This window comes from Thalassophryne amazonica, chromosome 7, assembly GCF_902500255.1.
Source record: "Thalassophryne amazonica chromosome 7, fThaAma1.1, whole genome shotgun sequence".
NCBI lineage: Eukaryota > Metazoa > Chordata > Actinopteri > Batrachoidiformes > Batrachoididae > Thalassophryne > Thalassophryne amazonica.
In genome coordinates, this window is record NC_047109.1 from 70,464,602 (window position 1) to 70,492,283 (window position 27,682).

Consider the following 27,682-nt stretch of genomic DNA (forward strand, 5'->3'; position numbering starts at 1 on the left):
CACAAAAGCTGTGGTGATCATTGGCGTATCAATAATTTTTATGGGTTTTATGGCCAGAACATTGGTGGGTGAGAGAAACTCTACTGCTGGGTGTGAGTGATTTGTTGAGTAGAATTAGATTTTAAAAAACAAAAACATGAAAACTATACCAATTGGTCCAGGATGCAGAGAGCTGTGTCCTCGACGAAAAGTTTAATGCTCAAATTAAAACTTAACCTCACATCACATAATTGTTAAATGTTTATGACCGTTTCGGTTTTTTCCGGGTCTCTATAGAAAACCAACAGGTGACATCACGTAGCTTTGTCTAGTATTTATACGGGTTATTCCATATGAAATCAGCCAGAGTCGGGAAATCGTCCACGATTACCAACTCAAATTTGGCTTAAAAAAATTGTGTTGGTGTCTCTACATGCATAATGAACACACGCAGTGTTTTAGGTAGGAAATCTGAAGGGTTTCAGAACTATTGGCCTTTAAAAAAGTGTTTTTTGTGTCTATTTTTGACATTCATGAATTGCGTATATTCTTGAGTAGCCACTTTTGAATGCCAATCTCTCTGAAGCAAGCAAAGATATTTGGCTGAAATTTGCATTCTTGGATAATTTGGGCCCAGTCTTTCAAATTTTGTCATCATAAAAGACCTATCACCTTTAGTTTCTGAGTTATTGGTCTCCAAATTGGTGATGTTTTTATGTGCAAAAATGGAAAAATCAGTTTTCAGCGAGCCAGTGTTAACTTAGAATCATTTACAACTATTGATGCTGGATTCCTTCAGTTTGAAGACAGGACTGTCTGCAGGTGGGAACCTGACTCTGCAAAGGTCAGCTCTTAATTTAGAACTTATGGCACTGTAAAAATGGTTCTGACTTAAAAAATACACTTTGACCAATTTAGGACTGGCAAATTCATTATGTGGGCAAATACTCATGGTTATGAAACTTTTTCAACATAATTGTACATATCTTACAATCATTTGCCACCACCTTCATTGAATTTTCTTGGAGTTTTTTTTTTTTTTTTTTTTTTTTAAGTTGGCCTGAAGCATTTGCCTTTGCAGCATAATGAAGCGGCTTCATGCTTTTGCATATGAAGGCTTACGTGGAGTTGCACAGTTCCACGTCTCATGTACTCCAAGCTACATTTGTGACATCTCTCTCATGCATTTGTATTGCTTCCACTACTGTGGGACAAGTTCGGATTAAGTGATGTGAAGTTAGAGAGTTCACAATGTTCAATGTTTGTGCCATGTGATATGGTATGGTATGTGAAAACTTGCTAAACCTGAATACTGATTCATGTGTGCACATGTGAGGGCATCTTACTTGTGATCATTACCAAAAATAACAGACAAGTCCAAACTCAACCTGACAGTTGTGCTGTCTCTGTGGGTTGTATGTCTGTACATGGGTCCATTTCTACATTGGTACTAAAATTATGAGCCAGCAGTCAAAAGAAAGAGACAATCAAACTCAGGGAATTATTTTGGGGTGTGTGTTTGTACACGTGAATCGTGTCATTGCAGACAGACCAATGTTTGATTAAACAGTGACTGTGTTTGTATGAATGAAGAGTTCCAGAATCTAGTCTCACTGGAATCATGCCAATCATTGGATTCATACATATCATTAGCTGTGATAAAATGATCAGATAGATACAGTAGTGTTCAGAATAATAGTAGTGCTATGTGACCAAAAACATTAATCCAGGTTTTGAGTATATTTCTTATTGTTACATGGGAAACTAGTCTCACAAATCCAACAAGACCAAGCATTCATGATATGGACACTCTTAAGGCTATGAATTGGGCTGTTAGAAAAAAAAAAAAAAGTAGAAAAGGGGGTGTTCACAGTAATAGTAGCATCTGCTGTTGATGCTACAAACTCAAAACTATTATGTTCAAACTGCCTTTTTAGCAATCCTGTGAATCACTAAACTAGTATTTAGTTGTATAACCACAGTTTTTCATGATTTCTTCACATCTGTGAGGCATTAATTTTGTTGGTTTGGAACCAAGATTTGCCCATTTGCTAGTGTGCTTGGGGTCATTGTCTTGTTGAAACACCCATTTCAAGGGCATGTCCTCTTCAGCATAGGCAACATGACCTCTTCAAGTATTTTGACATATCCAAACTGATCCATGATACCTGATATGCGATATATAGGCCCAACACCATAGTAGGAGAAACATGCCCATATCATGATGCTTGCACCACCATGCTTCACTGTCTTCACTGTGAACTGTGGCTTGAATTCAGAGTTTGGGGGTCGTCTCTCAAACTGTCTGCGGCCCATGGATCCAAAAGAACAGTTTTACTCTCATCAGTCCACAAAATATTCCTCCATTTCTCTTTAGGCCAGTTTGATGTGTTTCTTTGGCAAATTGTAACCTCTTCTGCACGTCTTTTATTTAACAGAGGGACTTTGCGGGGGATTCTTGCAAATAAATTAGCTTCACACAGGCGTCTTCTAACTGTTACAGCATTTACAGGTAACTCCAGACTGTCTTTGATCATCCTGGAGCTGATCAATGGTGAGCCTTTACCATTCTGGTTATTCTTCTATCCATTTTGATGGTTGTTTTCCATTTTCTTCCACGCGTCTCTGTTTTTTTTGTCCATTTTAAAGCATGGAGATCATTGTAGATGAACAACCAATACTTTTTTGCACCTGCGTATAAGTTTTCCCCTCTCCAATCAACTTTTTAATCAAACTACACTGTTCTTCTGAACAATGTCTTGAACGTCCCATTTTCCTCAGGCTTTCAAATAGAAAAGCATGTTCAACAGGTGCTGTGTTCTAGGAATGTGAATCGTACAACAACTCGCGATTCAATTTGATTCTGATTCTTGGGGTTACAATTCGATTCAGAATCGATTTTCGATTCAAAGAGCTCTTAGAAATAGTTATATTACTTAAAAAATATTAAGAAAATGCAGCTTTACAAGGTTAATCAAGTGATTCTAGATGTAAATTTACTTATCTGCTTTGCTCGTTCAGAGTTGGCTGGCAGTTTAGCGAAGCACTGCTCAGTAGTCGGCAGAGACCGCTGCTCCCCTCTTTTAGCTCCGGGTGATAGTGTAGCATGTGGGCTTGTGGATTAGAAGTGTTTCCGAAGTACTTGACTTTAATTTTTCAGATTCTGCACACTACATAAGTCATGTCAAGCTCCTTCTTATGCAGCAAATAATAAAATCCAAAATGCGCCCAAACATTTGCCTTCAGCAAAGACGGTGCTGACTGAATTAGCTCTTCGTCCGCCATGCTAAGCTACAACCACTGAACTCTTCAGCGCATGAGTGTTTGAAGCACGTCGGACCACCCCCCCCCTCGCGGGGACGCTGTAGTATGGAAGCCATTGCCTGACAAACAGTACACGCAGCGAGTAAGCAAGATTATGTTTAAAAAATGCTTTTACAAAATCAATTCTTGGACATTTTGGATTGATTCAGAATCGTAATAAATAAGAATCGCGATTCGGACGTGAATCGATTTTTTTCCCGACACCCCTACTGGCTTCATCCTTAACTAGGGGACACCTGATTCACACCTGTTTGTTCCACAAAATTGATGAACTCACTGACTGACTGCCACACTACTATTATTGTGAACACCCCCTTTTCTACTTTTTTTTTTTTTTTACTGATAGCCCAATTTCATAGCCTTAAGAGTGTGCATATCATGAATGCTTGGTCTTGTTGGATTTGTGAGAAACTACTGAATCTACTGGTACCTTGTTTCCCATGTATTGCATCCACTCCTTTTCTACCTCATCAGACCACACTCATGGATGAGATTCCATAAGAGGGACTGGTGGCTCATCTACAGAGCAAGTCCTTGTCTGTTGTTTGTGGCCATCAAAATGGTCAATGATTTTTGATTATTTTAAAAAGCACCAGTAATAACTTAGGCTCTTCTGTCTTTTCACGGGAAAAGCATCCGAAAGGTCCTCTGTGTACATCACCGATCTTGCATCCCCATGCAAGGATGTGCATACACAGAATGTTAATCCTGCAGATGGCAAACTGATGGAGCAATTACAGTTGTGTTCAGAATAATAGCAGTGTGTTTTTTAAAAAGTGAGCAAAGCGCAAAAACCTTAATACAGGTTTTATTTCCATACACACAAATGCATTGAGAAACACTGCACATTCTATTCCAATCTAAAACATGAGGAAAATTGATCAGATTTATTACTTTACATCAAGTGAAGAAAAAGGAATATTAGGCTGTTAAAAAAAATAGCAGTCTCTGCATTTTTTTCTTTGAAACTCAAGCATTTACTGTATAAACCGAAAAAGACTTGATGCTTTGGCTTTCCTGTGAATCACTGAACTAATATTTAGTTGTATAACCACTGTTTCTGAGAACTGATTTACATCTGTGTTGCATGGAGTCGACCAACTTCTGGTACCTGTGAACAGGTATTCCAACCCCGGACGATTGGGCTACATTCTGTAATTCCTCTGCATTTCTTGGTTTTGCCTCAGAAACAGATGTCACCCCACAAGTTTTCTATTGGATTAAGGTCTGGGATTGGGCTGGCCAATCCATAAAGTTAATCTGTAACCAAGATACTGCTCACGTTCTGGTGTGTTTGGGATCATATTGATATTTTTACTAAAATTATGGAAGAAAGGTTTTCAACTTTCAACCATAAACAATTATTCATCTGTGGTGATCTCAATATTGACCTTCTGAATCCATCTAGACATAAAGCAACAGACGAATTTTTAGACACAATGTACAGTTTGTCTCTGTATCCCACAATTACTAAACAAAGTAGAATAACATCACACAGTGCTACTTTGATAATATCTTTACTAATAATATTGGGGTTCCTACGTTTAGTGGCTTACTACTATGTGACATCACTGATCATTTACCTGTTTTTACTCTGTGACTGCAAGCTCAGTAAGGTCAAAGAGGATAAGAAGGTGACTTTTAAGCGAATAAGAACTGAAGAAAACATTGATGCTTTCAACAACGCTGTTAAAGATCAGGACTGGAGTTCAATTATCTCTGAAACAAATGTAGATCAAGCTTATGACATTTTTCTGAAGACTTTTATGTCCTTGTATAACAAACACTGTCCAGTCAAAGAATACTGTATAAAGAAGAAATCAATTAATAGCCCCTGGCTATTACAAAAGGAATATTGAATGTGTGTAAAAAAAAAAAGAAGAAGAAAAATCTGTACAAATTGTTTATCAAATATAAAACTCAAGATGCTGAACTCAGATACAAGACATACAAAAACAAATTGACTGATATAACTGCTGAGCATTTCTAATTATATTTTAAACAAATGCTGTATGATAACAAAAGCAATATAAAGAAGACATGGGAGATACTAAATGGTATATTAAACAGGGCTCAACAAAAACTGAGTACCCCAACTATTTTGAAAATGTAAGTGGAAATAAGCATGATATGGAAAACATAGTTAACAATTTTAACCATTTTTGTGAATGTTGGTCCGGAGCTGTCTGCTGGGATTCCAGACCATTCCCAAAGTCAGCCCTTAGCAAATGACACTATGATTAAGAATCCATTTTCAATGTTTCTCTCTGCAACCAATGAACAGGAAGTAAAAGAAGTAATTCTCAATGTAAAAGTAATATTCCACAAATTGTGATGGTATTGACATGTCTTTAGTAAAGAGAATGTTGACAATATTGTAATTCCATTCGCTCATATTGCAACTTGTCTTTCCAGTCTGGTTGTTTTCCTAGCAAATGAAAATAGCAAAAGTGATACCATTATTTAAAAATGGAAACAAACACTTTTACCAATTATCGTCCAATCTCCCTCCTCCCACAGTTTTCAAAAATTTGGAAAAATTATTCACTTTTCGGCTCTTTTAAAATTTCATTAACAAACATCAAATAATAAATGAAAGTCAATATGGCTTTAGGTCCAAAATAACTACTTCTATGGCAATAATGGAGGCTGTAGAAGAAATAACGAATGCTCTGGACCATAATAAATATGCAGTTGGTATTTTTATTGATTTTAAAAGGCGTTTGATACGATTAACCACTCAATTTTGATTGGCAAAATTGAAAATTATGGAATCAGAGGAGTAGCGGGGAATTGGATACGAAATTATCTGACCAGAAGGGTACAGTATGTGAAAATGGGAGATTATGCATCTGAACATCTTGGTATTACCTCTGGTGTCTCCCAGGGGTCAGTGCTGGGTCCAGTTTTGTTCAATCTTTACATTAATGATATATTCAATGCATCAAAATTTTTAAAGGTAATTCTCTTTGCTGATGACACAAACATCTTCTGTAGTAGTTTAGATTATAACGAGCTTCTGGAAACTGTGAATATGTAAATGAATAAATTAAAGAAATGGATGGACATCAATAAATTACTGTTAAATCTAAGTAAAACAAAAGCTATGTTTTTTGGTAATTATATACATAGAAATGAATTTCAAATTATTATTGATGGTGTACAAATTGAAAATGTATCGGAAAACAAATTTCTGGTAATTATGGATAGCAAATATCATGGAAAGCCCACATCAGGCACATAAAAACTAAAATATCTAAGAATCTATTATAAACAAAGCTAAGCAGTTGACCAAATAGCACTCCGTATTTTATATTGTTCTCTGGTTCTCCCCTATTTCACATACTGTGTCGAAATATGGAGCAATAACTATAAATGTTCAACAAATCCACTATTCTTATTGCAAAAAAGAGCCATGCAGATTATTCATAAGGTTGGTTTCTTTGAGCACACCCATGATCTTTTTATCCAGTCCAAATTATTAAAATTTCATGACCTTGTAAAATACTGTACTGTAATTGTTATTAAAGCATTCAATCAATCAATCAATCAATTTTATTTATATAGCGCCAAATCACAACAAACAGTTGCCCCAAGGCGCTTTATATGTAAGGCAAGGCCATACAATAATTACGTAAAAACCCCAACGGTCAAACGACCCCCTGTGAGCAAGCACTCGGCGACAGTGGGAAGAAAAAAAACTCCCTTTTAACAGGAAGAAAACCTCCAGCAGAACCAGGCTCAGGGAGGGGCAGTCCTCTGCTGGGACTGGTTGGGGCTGAGGGAGAGAACCAGGAAAAAGGACATGCTGTGGAGGGAAGTAGAGATCAATCACTAATGATTAAATGCAGAGTGGTGCATACAGAGCAAAAGAGAAAGAAACACTCAGTGCATCATGGGAACCCCCCAGCAGTCTAAGTCTATAGCAGCATAACTAAGGGATGGTTCAGGGTCACCTGATCCAGCCCTAACTATACGTTTTAAGCCTAATCTTAAAAGTAGAGAGGGTGTCTGTCTCCCTGATCTGAATTGGGAGCTGGTTCCACAGGAGAGGAGCCTGAAAGCTGAAGGCTCTGCCTCCCATTCTACTTCTTACAAACCCTAGGAACTACACGTAAGCTTGCAGTCTGAGAGCGAAGCGCTCTATTGGGGTGATATGGTACTACGAGGTCCCTAAGATAAGATGGGACCTGATTATTCAAAACCTTATAAGTAAGAAGAAGAATTTTGAATTCTATTCTAGAATTAACAGGAAGCCAATGAAGAGAGGCCAATATGGGTGAGATATGCTCTCTCCTTCTAGTCCCCGTTAGTACTCTAGCTGCAGCATTTTGAATTAACTGAAGGCTTTTTCAGGGAACTTTTAGGACAACCTGATAATAATGAATTACAATAGTCTAGCCTAGAGGAAATAAATGCATGAATTAGTTTTTCAGCATCACTCTGAGACAAGACCTTTCTAATTTTAGAGATATTGCGTAAATGCAAAAAAGCAGTCCTACATATTGTTTAATATGCGCATTGAATGACATATCCTGATCAAAAATGACTCCAAGATTTCTCACAGTATTACTAGAAGTCAGGGTAATGCCATCCAGAGTAAGGATCTGGTTAGACACCATGTTTCTAAGATTTGTGGGGCCAAGTGCAATAACTTCAGTTTATCTGAGTTTAAAAGCAGGAAATAGAGGTCATCCATGTCTTTATGTCTGTAAGACAATCCTGCAGTTTAGCTAATTGGTGTGTGTCCTCTGGCTTCATGGTAGATAAAGCTGGGTATCATCTGCGTAACAATGAAAATTTAAGCAATGCGTCTAATAATACTGCCTAAGGGAAGCATGTATAAAGTGAATAAAATTGGTCCTAGCACAGAACCTTGTGGAACTCCATAATTAACCTTAGTCTGTGAAGAAGATTCCCCATTTACATGAACAAATTGTAATCTATTAGGTAAATATGATTCAAACCACCGCAGCGCAGTGCCTTTAATCCCTATGGCATGCTCTAATCTCTGTAATAAAATTTTATGGTCAACAGTATCAAAAGCAGCACTGAGGTCTAACAGAACAAGCACAGAGATGAGTCACTGTCTGAGGCCATAAGAAGATAATTTGTAACCTTCACTAATGCTGTTTCTGTATTATGATGAATTCTAAAACCTGACTGAAACTCTTCAAATAGACCCTTCCTCTGCAGATGATCATGTTAGCTGTTTTACAACTACCCTTTCAAGAATTTTTGAGAGAAAAGGAAGGTTGGAGATTGGCCTATAATTAGCTAAGATAGCTTGGTCAAGTGATGACTTTTTAAGTAATGGTTTAATTACTGCCACCTTAAAAGCCTGTGGTACATAGCCAACTAATAAAGATAGATGATCATATTAAGATCGAAGCATTAAATAATGGTAGGGCTTCCTGAGCAGCCTGGTAGGAATGGGTCCTAATAGACATGTTGATGGTTTGGATGAAGTACCTAATGAAAATAACTCAGACAGAACAATCGGAGAGAAAGAGTCTAACAAAATACCGGCAGCACTGAAAGCAGCCAAAGATAACGATACGTCTTTGGAGTGGTTATGAGTACTTTTTTCTCTAATAGTTAAAATTTTATTAGCAAAGAAAGTCATGAAGTCACTTACTAGTTAAAGTTAAAGGAATACTCGGCTCAATAGAGCTCTGACTCTTTGTCAGCCTGGCTACAGTGCCGAAAAGAAACCTGGGGTTGTTCTTATTTCTTCAATTAGTGATGAGTAGTGAGATGTCCTAGCTTTACAGAGGGCTTTTTTTTATAGAGCAACAGACTCTTTTTCCAGGCTAAGTGAAAATCTTCTAAATTAGTGAGATGCCATTTCCTCTCCAAGCTACGAGTTTGTGAGTTATACCACGGAGTCAGGCACTTCTGATTTAAAGCTCTCTTTTCAGAGGAGCTACAGCATCCAAAGTTGTCTTCAATGAGGATGTAAAAACTATGACGAGATACTCTATCTCACTTACAGAGTTTAGGTAGCTACTCTGCACTGTGTTGGTATATGGCATTAGAGAACATAAAAAAGGAATCATATCCTTAAACCTAGTTACAGCGCTTTCTGAAGACTTCTAGTGTAACGAAACTTATTCCCCACTGCTGGGTAGTCCATCAGAGTAAATGTAAATGTTATTAAGAAATGATCAGACAGAAGGGAGTTTCAGGGAATACTGTTAAGTCTTCAATTTTCCATACCATAAGTCAGAACAAGATCTAAGATATGATTAAAGTGGTGGGGTGGACTCATTTACATTTTGAGCAAAGCCAATGAGTCTAATAATAGATTAAATGCAGTGTTGAGGCTGTCATCTCAGCATCTGTGTGGATGTTTAAAATCGCCCACTATAATTATCTTATCGGAGCTAAGCACTAAGTCAGACAAAAGGTCTGAAAATTCACAGAGAAACTCACAGTAACGACCAGGTGGACGATGGATAATAAATAAAACTGGTTTTTGGGACTTCCAATTTGGATGGACAAGACTAAGAGTGAAGCTTTCAAATGAATTAAAGCTCTGTCTGGGTTTTTGATTAATTAATAAGCTGGAATGGAAGATTGATGCTAATCCTCCGCCCCGGCCTGTGCTACGAGCATTCTGGCAGTTAGTGTGACTTGGGGGTGTTGACTCATTTAAACTAACATATTCATCCTGCTGTAACCCAGGTTTCTGTAAGGCAAGAATAAATCAATATGTTGATCAATATTATATCATTACTAACAGGGACTTAGAAGAGAGAGACCTAATGTTTAATAGACACATTTAACTGTTTTAGTCTGTGGTACAGTTGAAGGTGCTATATTATTTTTTTCTTTTTGAATTTTTATGCTTAAATAGATTTTTTGCTGGTTATTGGTGGTCTGGGAGCAGGCACCGTCTCTACGGGGATGGGGTAATGAGGAGATGGCAGGGGGAGAGAAGCTGCAGAGAGGTGTGTAAGACTACAACTCTGCTCCTAGTCCCAACCCTGGATAGTCACGGTTTGGAGGATTTAAGAAATTGGCCAGATTTCTAGAAATGAGAGCTGCTCCATCCAAAGTGGATGGATGCCGTCTCTCCTAACAAGACCAGGTTTTCCCCAGAAGCTTTGCCAATTATCTATGAAGCCCACCTCATTTTTTGGACACCACTCAGCCAGCAATTCAAGGAGAAACATGCGACTAAACATGTCACTCCCGGTCCGATTGGGGAGGGGCCCAGAGAAAACTACAGAGTCCGACATTTGTAATGGAAATTTTATTTACCTAAGGTACAAACCACTCGTAAAAGTGTTTGTGTGACAGTATGTGGGGTCAAATGTGGAATGCTCGGATCTACAGTGAAAGCTTTTGCCCAAATATTCACAAATTTAAGTCCTTGTATAATAATGCAGTTTGGTCAGAATACAGTCATAGTAGAGTTTTAAATGTCTTGTGTGCACTGTCTGTATCAGTGTTGTGTTTGATACTTGAAGTTTCCTTACCATCGTTGGTATGTGAGTTCTTTCTGTTGTATTACCATTGTTGGTAACATTGTTCTTACCATTGTTGGTATGTAGCTTGTCGTTTCTTATATGTACATTATTGTATTTACTAATCTACTCTTCATTTAGTTATCAGTATTTTCGATGTGAATGACTTGTTTCTTATTTTGGTGTGTTATTTATTTTGTTTTTTGTGTGTGTGGGTTTTTTTTTTTTGGGTTTTCTCAACTGATATGGAAATTGGAAGTCAAATATAGTTTTAGTAAGTGTTAATGTAAGATAGGGGTGGGATCACTACGTTTTCTTCTTCCCACTCCTTTTCGAACAAAAATGAAATGTATCTGATTGTTTAATATGTACTAGGTTCATGTATTTTGTTACACTGCTCGAAATGAATTAATGAAATGAAATGAAATGAAATCTTGTTGAAAGACCCATTTAAAGGGCATTTCCTCCTCTGCATAAGGCTACATGACCTCTTGAAGCATTACGATGTATTCAACTAATCAGTGATTCCTGGTATGCGATGAATAGACCTGACACCATAGTATGAGACACATCTCCATATCATGGTGCTTGCTCCACCATGGCTCAGTGTCTTCACAGTGTGCTGTGGATTCAGTTCAGTTTATGGGGGTCATTGGCAAACTGTCTGCAGCCCCTAGACACACAAAGAACAATCTTAATTTCATCAGTCCACATTTCTCTTTAAACCAGTCAATCTGTTGTTTGGCAAATTGTAACTCTTCAGCACGTTTTTTTTTTTTTTTTTTTCAACAGTGGGACTTTGCGAGAGCTTCTTGCCCATAGCTTTGTCTTACAGAGGCATCTTCTAATTGTTACAGTACTTACAGGTAAATTTTCTTCATGTTTTGATGAGAATAGAATGTGCAGTGTCTCCCCCCATGCATTTTGTGTGTATGGAAATGCAAGTTGTCAGAATTTTGAGCTTTACTCACCTTTTTTAAACACTATTAGTTTGAACAAAATGTACGAGGTCTGGTCCATAAAGTATAGGTCCTTTTTATTTTTTTCAAAAAACTATATGGATTTCATTCATATGTTTTTACGTCAGACATGCTTGAACCCTCGTGCGCATGCGTGAGTTTTTCCACGCCTGTCGGTGACGTCATTCGCCTGTGAGCACTCCTTGTGGGAGGAGTCGTCCAGCCCCTCATCGGAATTCCTTTGTCTGAGAAGTTGCTGAGAGACTGGCGCTTTGTTTGATCAAAATTGTTTCTAAACCTGTGAGACACATCGAAAGTGGACACGGTTCAAAAATTAAGCTGGTTTTCAGTGAAAATTTTAACGGCTGATGAGAGATTTTGAGGTGATACTGTCGCTTTAAGGGACTTCCCATGGTGCAGACGTTGTGCAGCGCCTCTCAGGCGCCGTCATCAGCCTGTTAAAAGCTGAAAACCTCCACATTTCAGGCTCTATTGATCCAGGACGTCGTGAGAGAACAGAGAAGTTTCAGAGAAGTCGGTTTCAGCATTTTATCCGGATCTTCCACTGTTAAAGGAGATTTTTTTAATGAAAGACGTGCGGACGGGTCCTCGCGTCGGGACGCAGCCGACACGGTGCAGCGCACAGGAGAAAACACCTCCGTGTTGATAACCATTTGTAAAATCCAGGCAGCTTTTGATGGCTTTCAGTGGAGTGAGTATATGAGAAATTGTTTAACAGCTGGACATGTTCCAACTTGTCCTTACGGCTTCCAACAGAGGTGTTTTTCCTGTGCCGCCGCACCGCGTCGGCCCTGCGTCCCGACGCGCGGACCGTCCCACGTCTTTCATTAAAAAATCTCCTTTAACAGTGGAATATCCGGATAAATCGCTGAAACCGACTTCTTCTGAAACTTCTCTGTTCTCTCACGACGTCCTGGATAATAGAGCCTGAAATGTGGGAGGTTTTCAGCTTTTAATAGGCTGACGACGGCGCACTGAGAGCGGCTGCACGACGTTCTCGCTCCGTGGGAAGTCCTTTAAAGCGACAGTATCACCTCAAAATCTTCATCCAGCCGTTTAAAATTTTCACTGAAAACCAGCTTAATTTTTCGAACCGTGTCCACTTCGATGTGTCTCACAGGTTTAGCAAAAATTTTGATCAAACAAAGTGCCCAGTCTCTCAGCAACTTCTCAGCCAAGGAATTCCGACGCGGGGCTGGACGACTCCTCCCACAAGGAGTGCTCACAGGCGAATGACGTCACCGACAGGCGTGGAAAAACTCACGCTATGCGCACGAGGGTTCAAGCATGTCTGACGTAAAAACATATGAATGAAATCCATATAGTTTTTGAAAAAAATAAAAGGACCTATACTTTATGGACAGCCCTCGTATGTGGCTAATAGGTGCATATTTTGTACCATTTAATAGATAAGATGTTATAAGTGATTTTTTTTTTTTTGCCACTACATGTCACGTTAGCACCAACTTCTCATTGATAACTCCTCTGTCCAAGCTCCCAACTCCACACCAAAGAGAAGAAAGGCCAGTGGATGCCCTTTTGCTGCTCAAAGGGTTCTCCATCGGGGGAAATGAAGGTCTTTGGTGATTTTAGTCCAGTCATATTCTTGTTCAGAGATTTTGTTTTTTTTTACCTTCTGAACATAGTTTCTTGTTTGCAATTCCAGACAGTCATTACTGTCTGCTATTTTGAATCCACAGAGTTATGGGGCAGTCACTGACTGCTGTCTTGTTATAAACATGAGAAGAGGCAGCACTTCCCCAGACCAGGACTTGTACCATAACTTGCACACACAGCGGTCCTACTCTATAAACGAAGAACACAAAAGCTCAGACTACAGCACTTACAGATCAAGTGTTGCTTAATTCTCTGCACAGCGTGTCACTACGCCACTACACATCTTTACATAGAAAATATTTGTTTGGCTGCTGTTAATTAAATCCCATTTATGGCACATTTTAAACTGCTGTCTTCCCCCCCTCCATGTAATGACACAAAGCTCTCATCAGATTCAGACTTTCTGTTCAGATTCTCAGTCTGATTATTAGGGTCATGTAAATGTAACTATGAGACTCACACTGAGTCTTCAATACTTACAGATTTCAGGCAAACATCGTGCGTGTGTGTGTGTGGTGTGTGTGTGTGTGGTTGAAGGGGGGTTATTAGTTGAGCTCTCTTTTGAAGGGTCTAAAATTGGACTTATACCTCTTCTCTGTGAATATCTGCCAAAGTGCAGTACATTATGAGCTCATGCAGTTCTGCAGATAGCTTTACCATGATGAACACCAAGCCTGTGAGTTGTACTGGTGTGGACATCACAGTCAGATGTATTTTTGAATTTTAATAAAAAAAAAATGGATAAAAAAACTGTCTGTAGTGTACAACACTGAAACAGCAATTCTCTGATTGCAACTACTCAACAGTTTTACTAGATGTCTAAAGTCTGCATTGTGAGCATGACATGAAATAACTGAGTGTCGCAGAGCCAGGAAGAACTATAATATGTGTTTAGGATATTTGAAATGATCCCTTGTGGATAATTTTACCTCGAAGAAGAGCACCAACTATTTTAAGCATAGGTACTTTAATTTTAGCATTCATGAATAATAGTCTCAATTTAATTACTCAGTCTCAATCTGCAGTCGTCATTCTGCAGGTCAGATCCGACACCCTCTGTAAAACCCATACAAAAATCACAGAAACTTCACACGTGTAAGATATTTAACTCTGGCTGGAGTTAATAAACATTACATATCAACAGTGTTATGTGTCGACGCGGGTTGAGGAGCGGACCTGCGCTCTGACGGAACCCAGCGCTAAAATAACCAGGAAAGCGGTTCAATAACAGAAACAATTTATTGGTCACCCTCTGGTGCTAAACAAAGTGTAGAAACAAACAGCGTCATTCTGGTGGAGTGAAGGCTGGCACGCTGTCAGCGCCCCAAAGGATCGAAGCCCGGCGCTTCTGGACTCACTGTTACCGCCAAACACCCCCCAGGTGGACACGACAAACCGACTCTCTGCGAAGGATAGAAGAGGTGAGGTAAGTCAGCAGTTACAACCCAATATCCTTCAAAAGACACACACCATCAGCAACCACATTCAGCTCTGTATTTTAAGCTTTATGCAAATGAGCAGCTTCTCACAACAGGTGGAGGATCACTTGTCCGCACGCCACAGCACGTGAGAAGCGCGAGCTGCACAATTCTCATCACAATTCAAATCTACTGCGTAACAAAATACCAAGTACTATCAACAAGTAGTCAAACAATTAATCACCTCTGATGTGTGCTGACAGCATGTGTCCCTCACCCTTCCTGCTTCACAGGCATGATGTGTCAAACCCAGGCGCGGTCCTCAGCGTCTCACAAACGAACATCCACAAGGTCGAGTTCCCGGCAATTCTGCTTGAATCACACATGGCTTAAATGCAGAACGCCATCTAATTATCTGCTTCAGCCTGAAAGTCTTTAAGGTTGCATGTGAGCACCATCCACAGGTGCTGCACATGATGTTGATGAGGGTGTGAGCACCGTCCACAGGTGCTGTACATGATGTTGATGCGGGTGAAGGACTCTTCAGCCAGCACCTTCTCCACAGACAAATCAGTTTTCATACACCTGGAGAACAAAGAAAAGAAAAGAACACCAAAATGTCCAGCCACACCCCCCAACACACAACATCACAGTAAGCAATTTAATGATGACGAAATTCAATGAGCAATGATTATATGGCATTCAGATAATTTGGTTTCCTAGCGGGGAGCTTTTAGGAGTTAAATTCGTGCTTATCAGAAGGAATTTACTTTGGTATTTATTAATGTGAGAGGAAGATTGATTTTGTTTGATAGTTAATAAAGCCACTCTGTTTATCTAACAGGCTCTGGTCTTACTTGGGAGGCAGTGCTGCTGGTCTCGTGAGGTCCGATGCTGGGAAGCAGTCTGGTTTTTCAGTCGAGGACCCATCCGTCTGCACAAGCTGTCTCCGGTACCTTGGCACAGGAACTCTGATGGTCATCCCGCCCAGTTTCGTTGGTTACCGGGGACGCTTTCCGTGTAATTGCTGTGACTTGCGACAGCAGTTCCACTCTCTGTGCGGCTTAGCTGACCTGGATGTTTTTACCTCTGCAGCGCTCCGTAGTCTGGGCCATCAGATTAAGGGCTTGTGTGTCTTTATTCTTGATTAAAAAAAACTCAACAGTTCGTCTTTCGTCATCGTCTTTTGAAAGCTGGGTCAAATCAAACTCAATACAAAAATAGCTGACTTATGAGAAAAATGTTCACGAGGGGAATTGGAGTTGAAGAATAAAAGGTTTAATTTGAAAAATCAAAAAAGGAAGTAATTAATGCGGACTGCGCGTTTAACTTTACAAAAGTTGAGCAAACAGTTATCTGTCAAAAAAAAGGAAAAGTAATTTGTTGGCGCGCACAAACAAGAAATAACTTTTAAGCAGCACGTGGTTTTCAAACAAAGAGTCGTAAATCTTGACGGGTATGCAGCGTCTTAAGACTCAGGAAAAAAGAAAGGAGTATGAGCAAAGAATGAAAGGCTAACGAGAGCAAGTTCCCGGGGCGCAGGCTTTTTCAGTGTTAAAAGCTTCCACCCCCGCGAATTCTGGGTACTGTAGTTTTTCTGAGTTTTCTTTGTCTGGTTTTATATAATAAATCAGCATCTGCCTATTAAATTTCCGCTTTGAAACCAAACAAGTCCTGTAGGATAAACTCTTTTAAATGGTTTTCCTTGGAAATGCACACACAACACAATTATATATGAAAGAAAGCACATTAGGTAAACTTTCCTCAGTGAACAGAGTATAACATACCAAGTATATTACTTTCATGCATGAGGTTAAATGGTCACATGTTTTCTTTCTTTTCTTTTTTTCTGTTACAACAATACAATGCAGTTTTTTTTCTAAAACGTGGTTACACTTTAAATCTGCACGAGTTGGTTCCCCTGCCCTTCCCCAATCGTCCAACAGGGGTCACTCTTGTTCATGGACTGGATTTTGGATTTCCTTACAAATGTGAACGAGTTCAATACTAGGTCAGTTTTACTCAGAGAAACTGGACTGTGATCAACAAGTTGATGGCAGTTCTTCGTGAGCTGTTTTTTTTTTTTAGTCTAGTTGAAAGACATATTTTTAGGACTTTTGGGAAGAAGGTAGGTCTTTCTGTGGTCTTTTTTTTTTTTTGGCACATCTGGTTTGGGATCTTGATAAGGTAATTCGCAGCTCTGTTACAAATGCACCTTTCGGGAGTTTTAAATCCTGGAAAGGGTGGGGGTTTATGACACCAAGCCATCCTGTATTGGCTCAGAAGGTCTCCCTTTGACACCTGGAGATATACCAGGCCTTGCTGTGTTGAGTTTCTCCTTTTTAAAGAAATTCATGACTTTGCTTAATGCAAACTTCAACATCACAATGTGATGTTGAAGGTTGCCGCAGCTGTCCGTTACGAGTCAGCTGTACTTTCACCTGCAAGGACTTTTATCTTGACATTGTGACTACAATCGTTCCAAAACAGAGAGCTGCAAAAAAGTTAAATTTTTGCGCTAATCTTGATGCTACATACAAATGGTCACCCAATTAAAGTTCTCATTCAGCTGTAATTATATCAGTATGTCCATCTCTCTATTGTAAAAACCAGAAAAATCTGCACAGCCTGAATGCTCCATGCAAAAAAGCTTTATTAGATACCAATGTGCAATATAATGTGTTGTTACCATTCCTTAATTAAACGTTTCTGAGATCCCAATTTCTCGAATGAAGGTGTCGGAGGTGGGGGGTGGGGGGGGCACTCATAGAGATATAAATGTCTCAGACCTACAAATAACCTTTTTTTGCAGATATGTCATATATTTGGAACCTACAGTATTTTCCAAGCAACATTCTCGCATCTGGCATGCAGCCACTAATATCCTGGCTGTATTAGATGATGACAAAGTCTGTTCTAGCTGTGACATGGTACACATCAGGGCTGTGCAAAATTCAGAAATTTCGAGGTTGTAATGCTACAATCTCACTTCAAAAGTCGACTCATTTTCCACTTCAGTTCTGTATTTTGCTCATCGCTGGTACAAATCAAAATCAATTCATCAGTCAGATCTTTGCTGTTGGACTGATATGCCATGTGTGCTGCTCACTAGCCTCTCTCCTACTTTCAATGGCACGTACCGTCTGGTGTGCAGCTGGCGCTGTCACTGGTGGTGAAATTTTCTCTTGTCTTTTCATTGAAACAATGGAACATTTGGTTTACTGTCTACCACATATCGCCAACATGTGAATGCAGAAAACAGAAGTATTTCTTTGTGATCATCCGTGTCATATTTATGGAGTATAGAACTTCTTGGTTCAAGTGATGAGCTCCAATAATGGCCGTAGAGCCCGATGGAAGTGGACCCGAAACAAAAGTTGCTTTGAATAGTGTCACATGCCACGTATCGATGGGAATTAAAAAAAAATCAGTTTGAATTGTTCCAGCTTTATAATCCTTTGTTCTCAGATGATAAAAATCTCCCACATACAGAGGTCAGTTACTGGAGACAGTGAATTTTCAGCCAGCTCTATATTTATACTGATCTGTTTTGAGCTCCCTCTCTCTATCCTCTCTGTGTGTGTGTGTGTGTGTGTGTGTGTGTGTGTGGGTGTGTGTGTGTGTGTGTGTGTGTGTGTGTGTGTGTGTGTGTGTGTGTGTGTGTGTGTGTGTGTGTGTGTTTGGGGGAGGGGTTATGTTTTCTAATCTATTTTGAGCAGCGCCCCCGCCTACCCTGGGTGGCACTGTAGCTATAAAAGGCTTCATCAACCAAACAAGCTTTTCTTCACTCCTTGTTTTAGCTGAGACAACAGAGCAGAGGTAAGTGTGAGTGTATAACTGCATCTGCTGACAAAGGGGGGGAGCAACCCAAATATTTTCTGCTCCATGTCACAACTCAAAAGGTGACAGAATCCTGCCCCATTTTCTGTCATCAGCAGACTTGGTGACCTTTAACCTGTACTGGTATCTTCTTGTCCTCTTGCCCATTCAGGATTTGAAACATTCTCAAGTCTGTGGGTAGTACGTTGAATGACTTGTATCCTAGTCTTGCTAAAAGCATTATATCTGTTTATTTGTGAAAAATGTGAGTAACGTTGTGTCTGGTGGTGTTAACATTTGTGCCTTTACACAACTGATTGTTGTTAGTAGTTTGGAAGTTTTGCTCGAGGGAGTATGGAGGGAATTAGACAGCTAAACACGCAAAATGTGATTTATTTTTTTAAAGCATGCAGGTTTTCAGAATCATGTAAGGGCAGAATATTATTTGAATAGGCTGTAGTATAGTAACTAAGTCATAGCCTCTTTTTAAAACATTCTTTGCTGCAGATGCACAAAGGTGGCTGCTGTCCTTTTGTTTTTGTGGACTCTGCAGACCTGAAATCTGTGGTTGTTTGCGTTGCTCACTGTGTTTGTATGAGGCCGATGCCAGACTGTCGCTGAACTAATACAGGCACTAACTTCTGTTTTTAGAATTGTGTTTCTCTGAGGGTCGTCATGAATTATGGCGTGTTGAAAGGCTTGATGCTGATTTTATATATAGTGCATATGTCGGTACGTGTGTCAGATTTTGTAGCTTTGCCAAGAAGGTTAATGTTTGTGGTTGTGTGCCAGGTTGTAGTAGGAGAAAAAGAAATTTTTCTTAAAAGAGCACAATAAACCATCTGAAAATTTTGCGTTGTTTACAGTCAACTTCAGTGTTTTATTGCTGCAGAATTTTACCCTGTTATGCAAAACCAATGGATTCCAAATATCAGTTTTCTCATGACTTTAAAACCCCCTGCAGGAATGTGCATGTGTAGAGCGGGGAACATTATGTTCTAGTAAGCTGCAGGGAGTTGGAGGGGAAAATGTGAAATGTTAATTTGATATCAAGTGTAACTCGTTCATGGTGACAAAAGTTGATGTTCAAGGTGACATTTAGCCTTCTGCACACACATGAACCCCACCCGTGTCATTCTCACTTCACAACACACACAGACACACACTAACTTAAATCTCCAGCAGATTTCAAAAGTAGAAGCTTTCAAAAGAAAAAGGTGTCTTTCACAGCACCTATGTTTTGTGTTTTGCAAGAATAACAAACATGTTCTGTTTTGTAGTTCTGATTCTTCCCCTAGCTGCAAGTGATTACAGGATCATGTAACTAATGCCGAGTCCTGTACACCGTTTGTAAAGGCCATGGCCAAACTTGACTGAAAGCGCATTATTGGTGTGTGTGCTTTGGTGGCATCTGGTGGACCACACCGTTCACAAATTAACATGATTGAATGATTAATCCATTGGTTAATTTTTATTCACTGCAAAAAGACGTTTGGGGGCTAAAAAGGTATCATGTCCTTCTATCCACGAGTCTTGTCAGTGTAACGCCTGCTAAAAAACAAACAAAAAATAAACTTTACTTTTTCCAGTTATGTATATGAAAATGGAGGTACTACGTATACAAATGGCCACAATTCTTAAATGACTAATGTAGTATTTTTATTAAACCCTTGTAAAGAACTAATTGTCGACACTACAGGTGCATATTGATTGTTTCATTTCAGAAACGTGTACAGAGGCAAAATTACAAAAATTGTTTAACAGTCGAACTACTTATGAACCTGACTCGTGTGTGGGGTGTGTGTGTGTGTCCTTCTAACTCCACTACAGTTAAGTACAATCTGTTTTTCTGTGTATCTCCAGATGCCTCAGTTTGAGAAGACAACAGTCCACATGAGGGACCCTGAAAGGGTCGAACAGATTATCTGTGGTCTAATTAAAGGAGGAGCTTCCAAATTACAGGTACATCATCTTGTCCCAAGTCATGATGTAGAGATTACACAGCGCCTCTTTGTGGTAGTGAAGATACTGTTTGAAGAAACGCAGTGGAGGGAGTTTCCATTACTGCAGCAAAACCAGTAGATCATAATCAATAAACATTTATACAGCTTTTGTCAAGAAATATGACAAAAGTATGCTGTATAGTAATTGTGTGTGGTGAATGCTTACACCTCATAAATTTATCCCAGTTTTAATACATATCTGGAAAATACAGATTCAACACCAAAAGCAGTCCACAGTGCTGTCCTCTGCTTAGCCGCTCCCAAAAACTTATGCTGTGGAAAAGAAAAAGCAAATTAATGGCATCTCCGCTTTGCAAATTCATATCCATTTTAAATTAACCATTTTAAACTATAACCTCTTCTGCTTTGTTGCAAAGATTAGGCATTTCATATATGTTAGTGTTATTAAACTATTCACTTCATATTCGTTGATTGCGTTTTAGACCTGTGGTTCCCAAAGTGTAGGCTGCAGCCCCTGGTGGGCTATGAAGGTACTGCAGGTGGGCCATGAGAGGTCATTAAAAATAAAAAATCAGTGATTTTCAATTTATATTATTTATTTAGGGTTTCTGCAATAATAAAACAAAGCCTTGGGATTTAAATGATGTGTTCTTAATTTATCTGACCTTTTTAAACAAACATGCACACACACAAAATCAGTGGTGGGCACATATAACCAAAAAATTAGCTTCGATAACAGATAATCAGATAACTGAAAAGTTATCTTTGATAAAGATAAAACGAGAAACCATCCATAAAATGTATTGGAAGTTACAGATAACCGATAAATTCCAGTATTGTCTCTGGTACACTTACAGCTACCAACAAGCTGATTTTGAGTTTTAACACCACGATTGCTTTTGGAAGCATCAAAAGCAACAACAGACCCAAACATTGAGTCAGCACTTCTGTCTTTGAGTGTCCTGCCCCCTGATGGAAGCTTCTGTTTACTACATGGCTTCCAACATAGAAGCAACTGAGAAGAGCCACAAAGCTCAACTCTCTACTCAGTCACAGCACTGCCGCCAGGCTGAAGTCTTGGAAAATAAAGCAGTGCTGAGTTATGGTTTGGTGTATAAATAAAATGAATACTGATAGAATAACTCCATTAATGTCAATTCTATCATTTGTGCAAAGTTAAGATATAACATATATCTTTTAATGTTGAATAATGCACTAAATCTGAAGTTTTGTAACAAACACAGAGAGATGGCATTCTGGGTAAAATGTGCCTCTGCTCACACTGATTGGATGATTCATTCTATGTAAACCAACACGTTAATGTGCTGGTGTTTACAGATAAATGTGCTTTTGTAAAAAATGCCATTTTTTACTTGTAAAAAAAATAAATAAATAAAGCCATTTTCAAAAAAAAAAAAAAAAAAAAAAGCCAAGTTGTAATTCTGAGGCCCATTGTTGTGCAATACACCAAGAACTCACCATCATGTTGCAGCAGGATAATGCATGGCCCCATGTTGCAAGGATCTGTACACAGTTCTTGGAAGCTGAAAATGTCCCAGTTCTTGCATGGCCGGCATACTCACCGGACATGTCACCCATTGAGCACGTTTGGGATGCTCTGGACTGGCGTATACGACAGCGTGTACCAGTTCCTGCCAATATCCAGCAACTTCGCACAGCCATTGAAGAGGAGTGGACCAACATTCCACAGGCCACAATTGACAACCTGATCAACTTTATGCGAAGGAGATGTGTTGCACTGCATGAGGCAAATGGTGGTCACACCAGATACTGACTGGTATCCCCCCCAATAAAACAAAACTGCACCTTTCAGAGTGGCCTTTTATTGTGGGCAGTCTAAGGCACACCTGTGCACTAATCATGGTGTCTAATCAGCATCTTGATATGGCACACCTGTGAGGTGGGATGGATTATCTCAACAAAGGAGAAGTGCTTACTATCACAGATTTAGACTGGTTTGTGACAATATTTGAGGGAAATGGTGATATTGTGTATGTGGAAAAAGTTTTAGATCTTTGAGTTCATCTCATACAAAATGGGAGCAAAACCAAAAGTGTTGCGTTTATATTTTTGTTGAGTGTGTGTGTGTATATATATATATATATATATATATATGGTGATGGTCACAGTTTGCATAAATGTTCATTAATGGTTTGTGGATAATTCACGATTTGCAGCAGACTCACATTTTGCGGGTCAACATGGTCCACATGGCTGGTCTAGGGACGCTATGGAAGGCCTTCTCTGGGTCCCAGAAGATCAAAAGAAGTGGTGATTGTTACTCACGGACTTCTCCTGAAGCAGGCGGGCGCAGAAGATCATGTCAACAGTGCCACAAGATGGATGGAAGCCGCACTGTGACTCTAGAAGGACTTCCTCAGCAACAGTCAGGATCCTGTCCAGAAGAACCTGTGCAAAGATCTTTCTGGCAATGCTAAGGAGGGAAATGCCACATTAGTTTCCGGGTTGTAACAATTCATGATCGATGTCTTGATTGCAAAGCCAACACTGTGGATCCACCTCTCGCCAGCATCTTTCCCTTTCCAGAAGAAGGTGTAGTTGGCACCAACTTTGGAGAGACTTCCCTCCCCACCTTTTGTAGGTGTCTCTCCATTGGAGTGGGCTGCGGTACTCGTAAATAGGCCAGCCCAGTCATGCCTGTAGCTGCTGAACTACCACGTTGCCACTGCTTCATGGGCAGAATGACTTTCATGCATGCATTGCCAGTGTGGGGCTCCAGACTAGAGACTTCCAGCTGACCAAGCCTGTCCCCATCATCCAGAGTATCATCGCCACAGGACCTTTTGGAGGATATAAAAGTTGAAGTTCTTTGGTCCTGCCACAGATGGCCTTTGCATTGTTGCATTGTTTACAGTGGATCTCAGGCTGCCTGAGACCCATGCACTTTGGGTACCTGCCTTTTTTAGCTGCACCATTGGGGATGGAGACGTGCTAGTCCTGGTTGTGGTGCTTGCAGCGAGCTGTCGGCTGACTCAATTATAGTGTAGGTCCACCTTAAAACACGCCAGCCCAACTGGTGCTGCTCTCATCCACCTGTTGTGAAACAACCACTGTTGGAAGCATGAAGGTTCCAAAATCCTAGTAACCCAAGGGCCCGTTTGGTTATTTGGGGCAGACTGCACTCGGTTGTCACAGAGTGAGTAGTAACAGTCACTTGTGTACTTTTTTATAGGTTTCAGGGTTGGAGTACACTGAAACCACGCACAACCTCCCCACTCCGCCTGGATGCAGTTTAATACCCAGGATGTGGGATTTGCTTCAGGGCTGCATTATATTTCACTTGGTGTAGCTAATAAACTGGCAATTGAGTGTATGCTTGTAGTCAAATACAGCAACGTTGCTAAGTTTCTGTCTCTCTTTTAGACACACCTGCGCCTTGTGACAGACTGGTGTACTGTCCAGGGTGTACCCCGTCTCACGCCATATGACAGCTGGGACAGGCTCCAGCTCCCGTGACCCTTAATTCGAGTTAAGGATTGAAGACGAGTGAGTGAGAATAGAACTGCTCTAAGCTATTAGGGCGGCCCTTCACAGCATGTTATTATTACTGTTTTCAGCTATACAGCAGCACATCTAATGTAGCTGAACCATGGAAATACTATAAAAATCACTGTTTGATGAAGCTGTTGAAATTGATCAACTGTGGCTTCTTGTTTTGAATTCAACGTGGGAGACTAGCTTTGGTTAAAATCTTTGAATACTCTAAAGTGCTTCAGCTACAGTCTTTGCTTCGAATTATGTGGTATCCCACCCAGAACATTATCATAGATAACTAGGTATTGTAGCTTAATTAGTCCACTTGTGCACTTTAAGATCCCAAAGAGTGCTCCGTGCTGATCTTTACTTTGAATGATGACATGTGACAATCACAAAAGCACACAGACTAAATAAGTCAAAAGTAGCTGGAAGTTGGGGGGTGTTGCTCTCAGAGGAGGAGTGGAGGGGCAGCCTTTCTCGAGTACACACCTCTTCATTATGTGTACGCAATGGATGAATTCAATTTAAGGTGCTCCATCATCACCACTACTCAAAGGACAAACACTACTCAAACGACCAACTCTGCCTGAGTGAGATACGGTAACAGCCCAGCTTCGGTGGGACATATGTTTTGGGCTTGCCCCTCCCTAATCAGTTATTGGGGTAGTTTTTTTGAGGTATTCTCTCATATGTGCAAAAAGACCACAGTTCCGGATTTCCACACAGCCATTTTCTGCATAGCCCCCCCGAATTGTAAGGTCACAAATTTACAGGCAAATGCTTTGGCGTTTGCTTCATTACTTGCTCGCAGCTTGATTCTTTATAACTGGAAGGCAAAGAAACTCCCATCGTTTCTACAGTGGTTGAAGGAGGTGCTTTCCTTTCTGCCTATGGAAAAGCTCAGATACAAGACAAGCAAAAGAAGCAAGGACTTTTCTGCGACCTGGAGTTCTTTTGTGGACTACATCAAACTTTTCCCCTTACAATAAGTACTCTGCTCATTTAGAGGCAGTTGCTCTATTTCCAAGAATTTATGTGGAATAATACATACCTTTTTTTTTCCTAAGCCTTGTGGGGGGGGGGGTGTTGATATTTAAATTTGTATTTTTTGTTGTTGTTGGTATGTTATGTATGTTCAGTTAAATGTGAAATAGGAAAATAAAGTGTTAAAAAAAAAGTAGCTGGAAGTTAAACTTGGAGCACAAAAGCTGTGGTGATCATTGGCGTATCAATAATTTTTATGGGTTTTATGGCCAGAACATTGGTGGGTGAGAGAAACTCTACTGCTGGGTGTGAGTGATTTGTTGAGTAGAATTAGATTTTAAAAAACAAAAACATGAAAACTATACCAATTGGTCCAGGATGCAGAGAGCTGTGTCCTCGACGAAAAGTTTAATGCTCAAATTAAAACTTAACCTCACATCACATAATTGTTAAATGTTTATGACCGTTTCGGTTTTTCCGGGTCTCTATAGAAAACCAACAGGTGACATCACGTAGGCTTTGTCTAGTATTTATACGGGTTATTCCATATGAAATCAGCCAGAGTCGGGAAATCGTCCACGATTACCAACTCAAATTTGGCTTAAAAAAATTGTGTTGGTGTCTCTACATGCATAATGAACACACGCAGTGTTTTAGGTAGAAATCTGAAGGGTTTCAGAACTATTGGCCTTTAAAAAAGTGTTTTTGTGTCTATTTTTGACATTCATGAATTGCGTATATTCTTGAGTAGCCACTTTTGAATGCCAATCTCTCTGAAGCAAGCAAAGATATTTGGCTGAAATTTGCATTCTTGGATAATTTGGGCCCAGTCTTTCAAATTTTGTCATCATAAAAGACCTATCACCTTTAGTTTCTGAGTTATTGGTCTCCAAATTGGTGATTTTTATGTGCAAAAATGGAAAAATCAGTTTTCAGCGAGCCAGTGTTAACTTAGAATCATTTACAACTATTGATGCTGGATTCCTTCAGTTTGAAGACAGGACTGTCTGCAGGTGGGAACCTGACTCTGCAAAGGTCAGCTCTTAATTTAGAACTTATGGCACTGTAAAAATGGTTCTGACTTAAAAATACACTTTGACCAATTTAGGACTGGCAAATTCATTATGTGGGCAAATACTCATGGTTATGAAACTTTTTCAACATAATTGTACATATCTTACAATCATTTGCCACCACCTTCATTGAATTTTCTTGGAGTTTTTTTTTTTTTTTTTTTTTAAGTTGGCCTGAAGCATTTGCCTTTGCAGCATAATGAAGCGGCTTCATGCTTTTGCATATGAAGGCTTACGTGGAGTTGCACAGTTCCACGTCTCATGTACTCCAAGCTACATTTGTGACATCTCTCTCATGCATTTGTATTGCTTCCACTACTGTGGGACAAGTTCGGATTAAGTGATGTGAAGTTAGAGAGTTCACAATGTTCAATGTTTGTGCCATGTGATATGGTATGGTATGTGAAAACTTGCTAAACCTGAATACTGATTCATGTGTGCACATGTGAGGGCATCTTACTTGTGATCATTACCAAAAATAACAGACAAGTCCAAACTCAACCTGACAGTTGTGCTGTCTCTGTGGGTTGTATGTCTGTACATGGGTCCATTTCTACATTGGTACTAAAATTATGAGCCAGCAGTCAAAAGAAGAGACAATCAAACTCAGGGAATTATTTTGGGGTGTGTGTTTGTACACGTGAATCGTGTCATTGCAGACAGACCAATGTTTGATTAAACAGTGACTGTGTTTGTATGAATGAAGAGTTCCAGAATCTAGTCTCACTGGAATCATGCCAATCATTGGATTCATACATATCATTAGCTGTGATAAAATGATCAGATAGATACAGTAGTGTTCAGAATAATAGTAGTGCTATGTGACCAAAAACATTAATCCAGGTTTTGAGTATATTTCTTATTGTTACATGGGAAACTAGTCTCACAAATCCAACAAGACCAAGCATTCATGATATGGACACTCTTAAGGCTATGAAATTGGGCTGTTAGAAAAAAAAAAAAAAGTAGAAAAGGGGGTGTTCACAGTAATAGTAGCATCTGCTGTTGATGCTACAAACTCAAAACTATTATGTTCAAACTGCCTTTTTAGCAATCCTGTGAATCACTAAACTAGTATTTAGTTGTATAACCACAGTTTTTCATGATTTCTTCACATCTGTGAGGCATTAATTTTGTTGGTTTGGAACCAAGATTTTGCCCATTTGCTAGTGTGCTTGGGGTCATTGTCTTGTTGAAACACCCATTTCAAGGGCATGTCCTCTTCAGCATAAGGCAACATGACCTCTTCAAGTATTTTGACATATCCAAACTGATCCATGATACCTGATATGCGATATATAGGCCCAACACCATAGTAGGAGAAACATGCCCATATCATGATGCTTGCACCACCATGCTTCACTGTCTTCACTGTGAACTGTGGCTTGAATTCAGAGTTTGGGGGTCGTCTCTCAAACTGTCTGCGGCCCATGGATCCAAAAAGAACAGTTTTACTCTCATCAGTCCACAAAATATTCCTCCATTTCTCTTTAGGCCAGTTGATGTGTTCTTTGGCAAATTGTAACCTCTTCT

At 39.6% G+C, this 27,682-nt stretch overlaps 1 protein-coding gene and 1 long non-coding RNA gene across 2 annotated transcripts in view; one reads left to right on the plus strand and one right to left on the minus strand.

Annotated features, from left to right (window-relative positions):
* Positions 1 to 27,682, plus strand: part of nt5c3a (5'-nucleotidase, cytosolic IIIA) — an 85,753-nt gene that overhangs the window by 14,899 nt on the left and 43,172 nt on the right. The window contains exon 2 of the mRNA XM_034174400.1: positions 20,473 to 20,571. Coding sequence (XP_034030291.1) covers positions 20,473 to 20,571 — 99 coding nt within the window. The remainder of the gene's footprint in view (positions 1 to 20,472; positions 20,572 to 27,682) is intronic.
* Positions 11,313 to 27,572, minus strand: LOC117514113. The gene is made up of 3 exons (XR_004561807.1): positions 27,500 to 27,572; positions 22,968 to 22,970; positions 11,313 to 11,366 (listed from the first exon to the last, which is right to left on the minus strand). It is a non-coding gene; the product is annotated as an uncharacterized LOC117514113 (long non-coding RNA).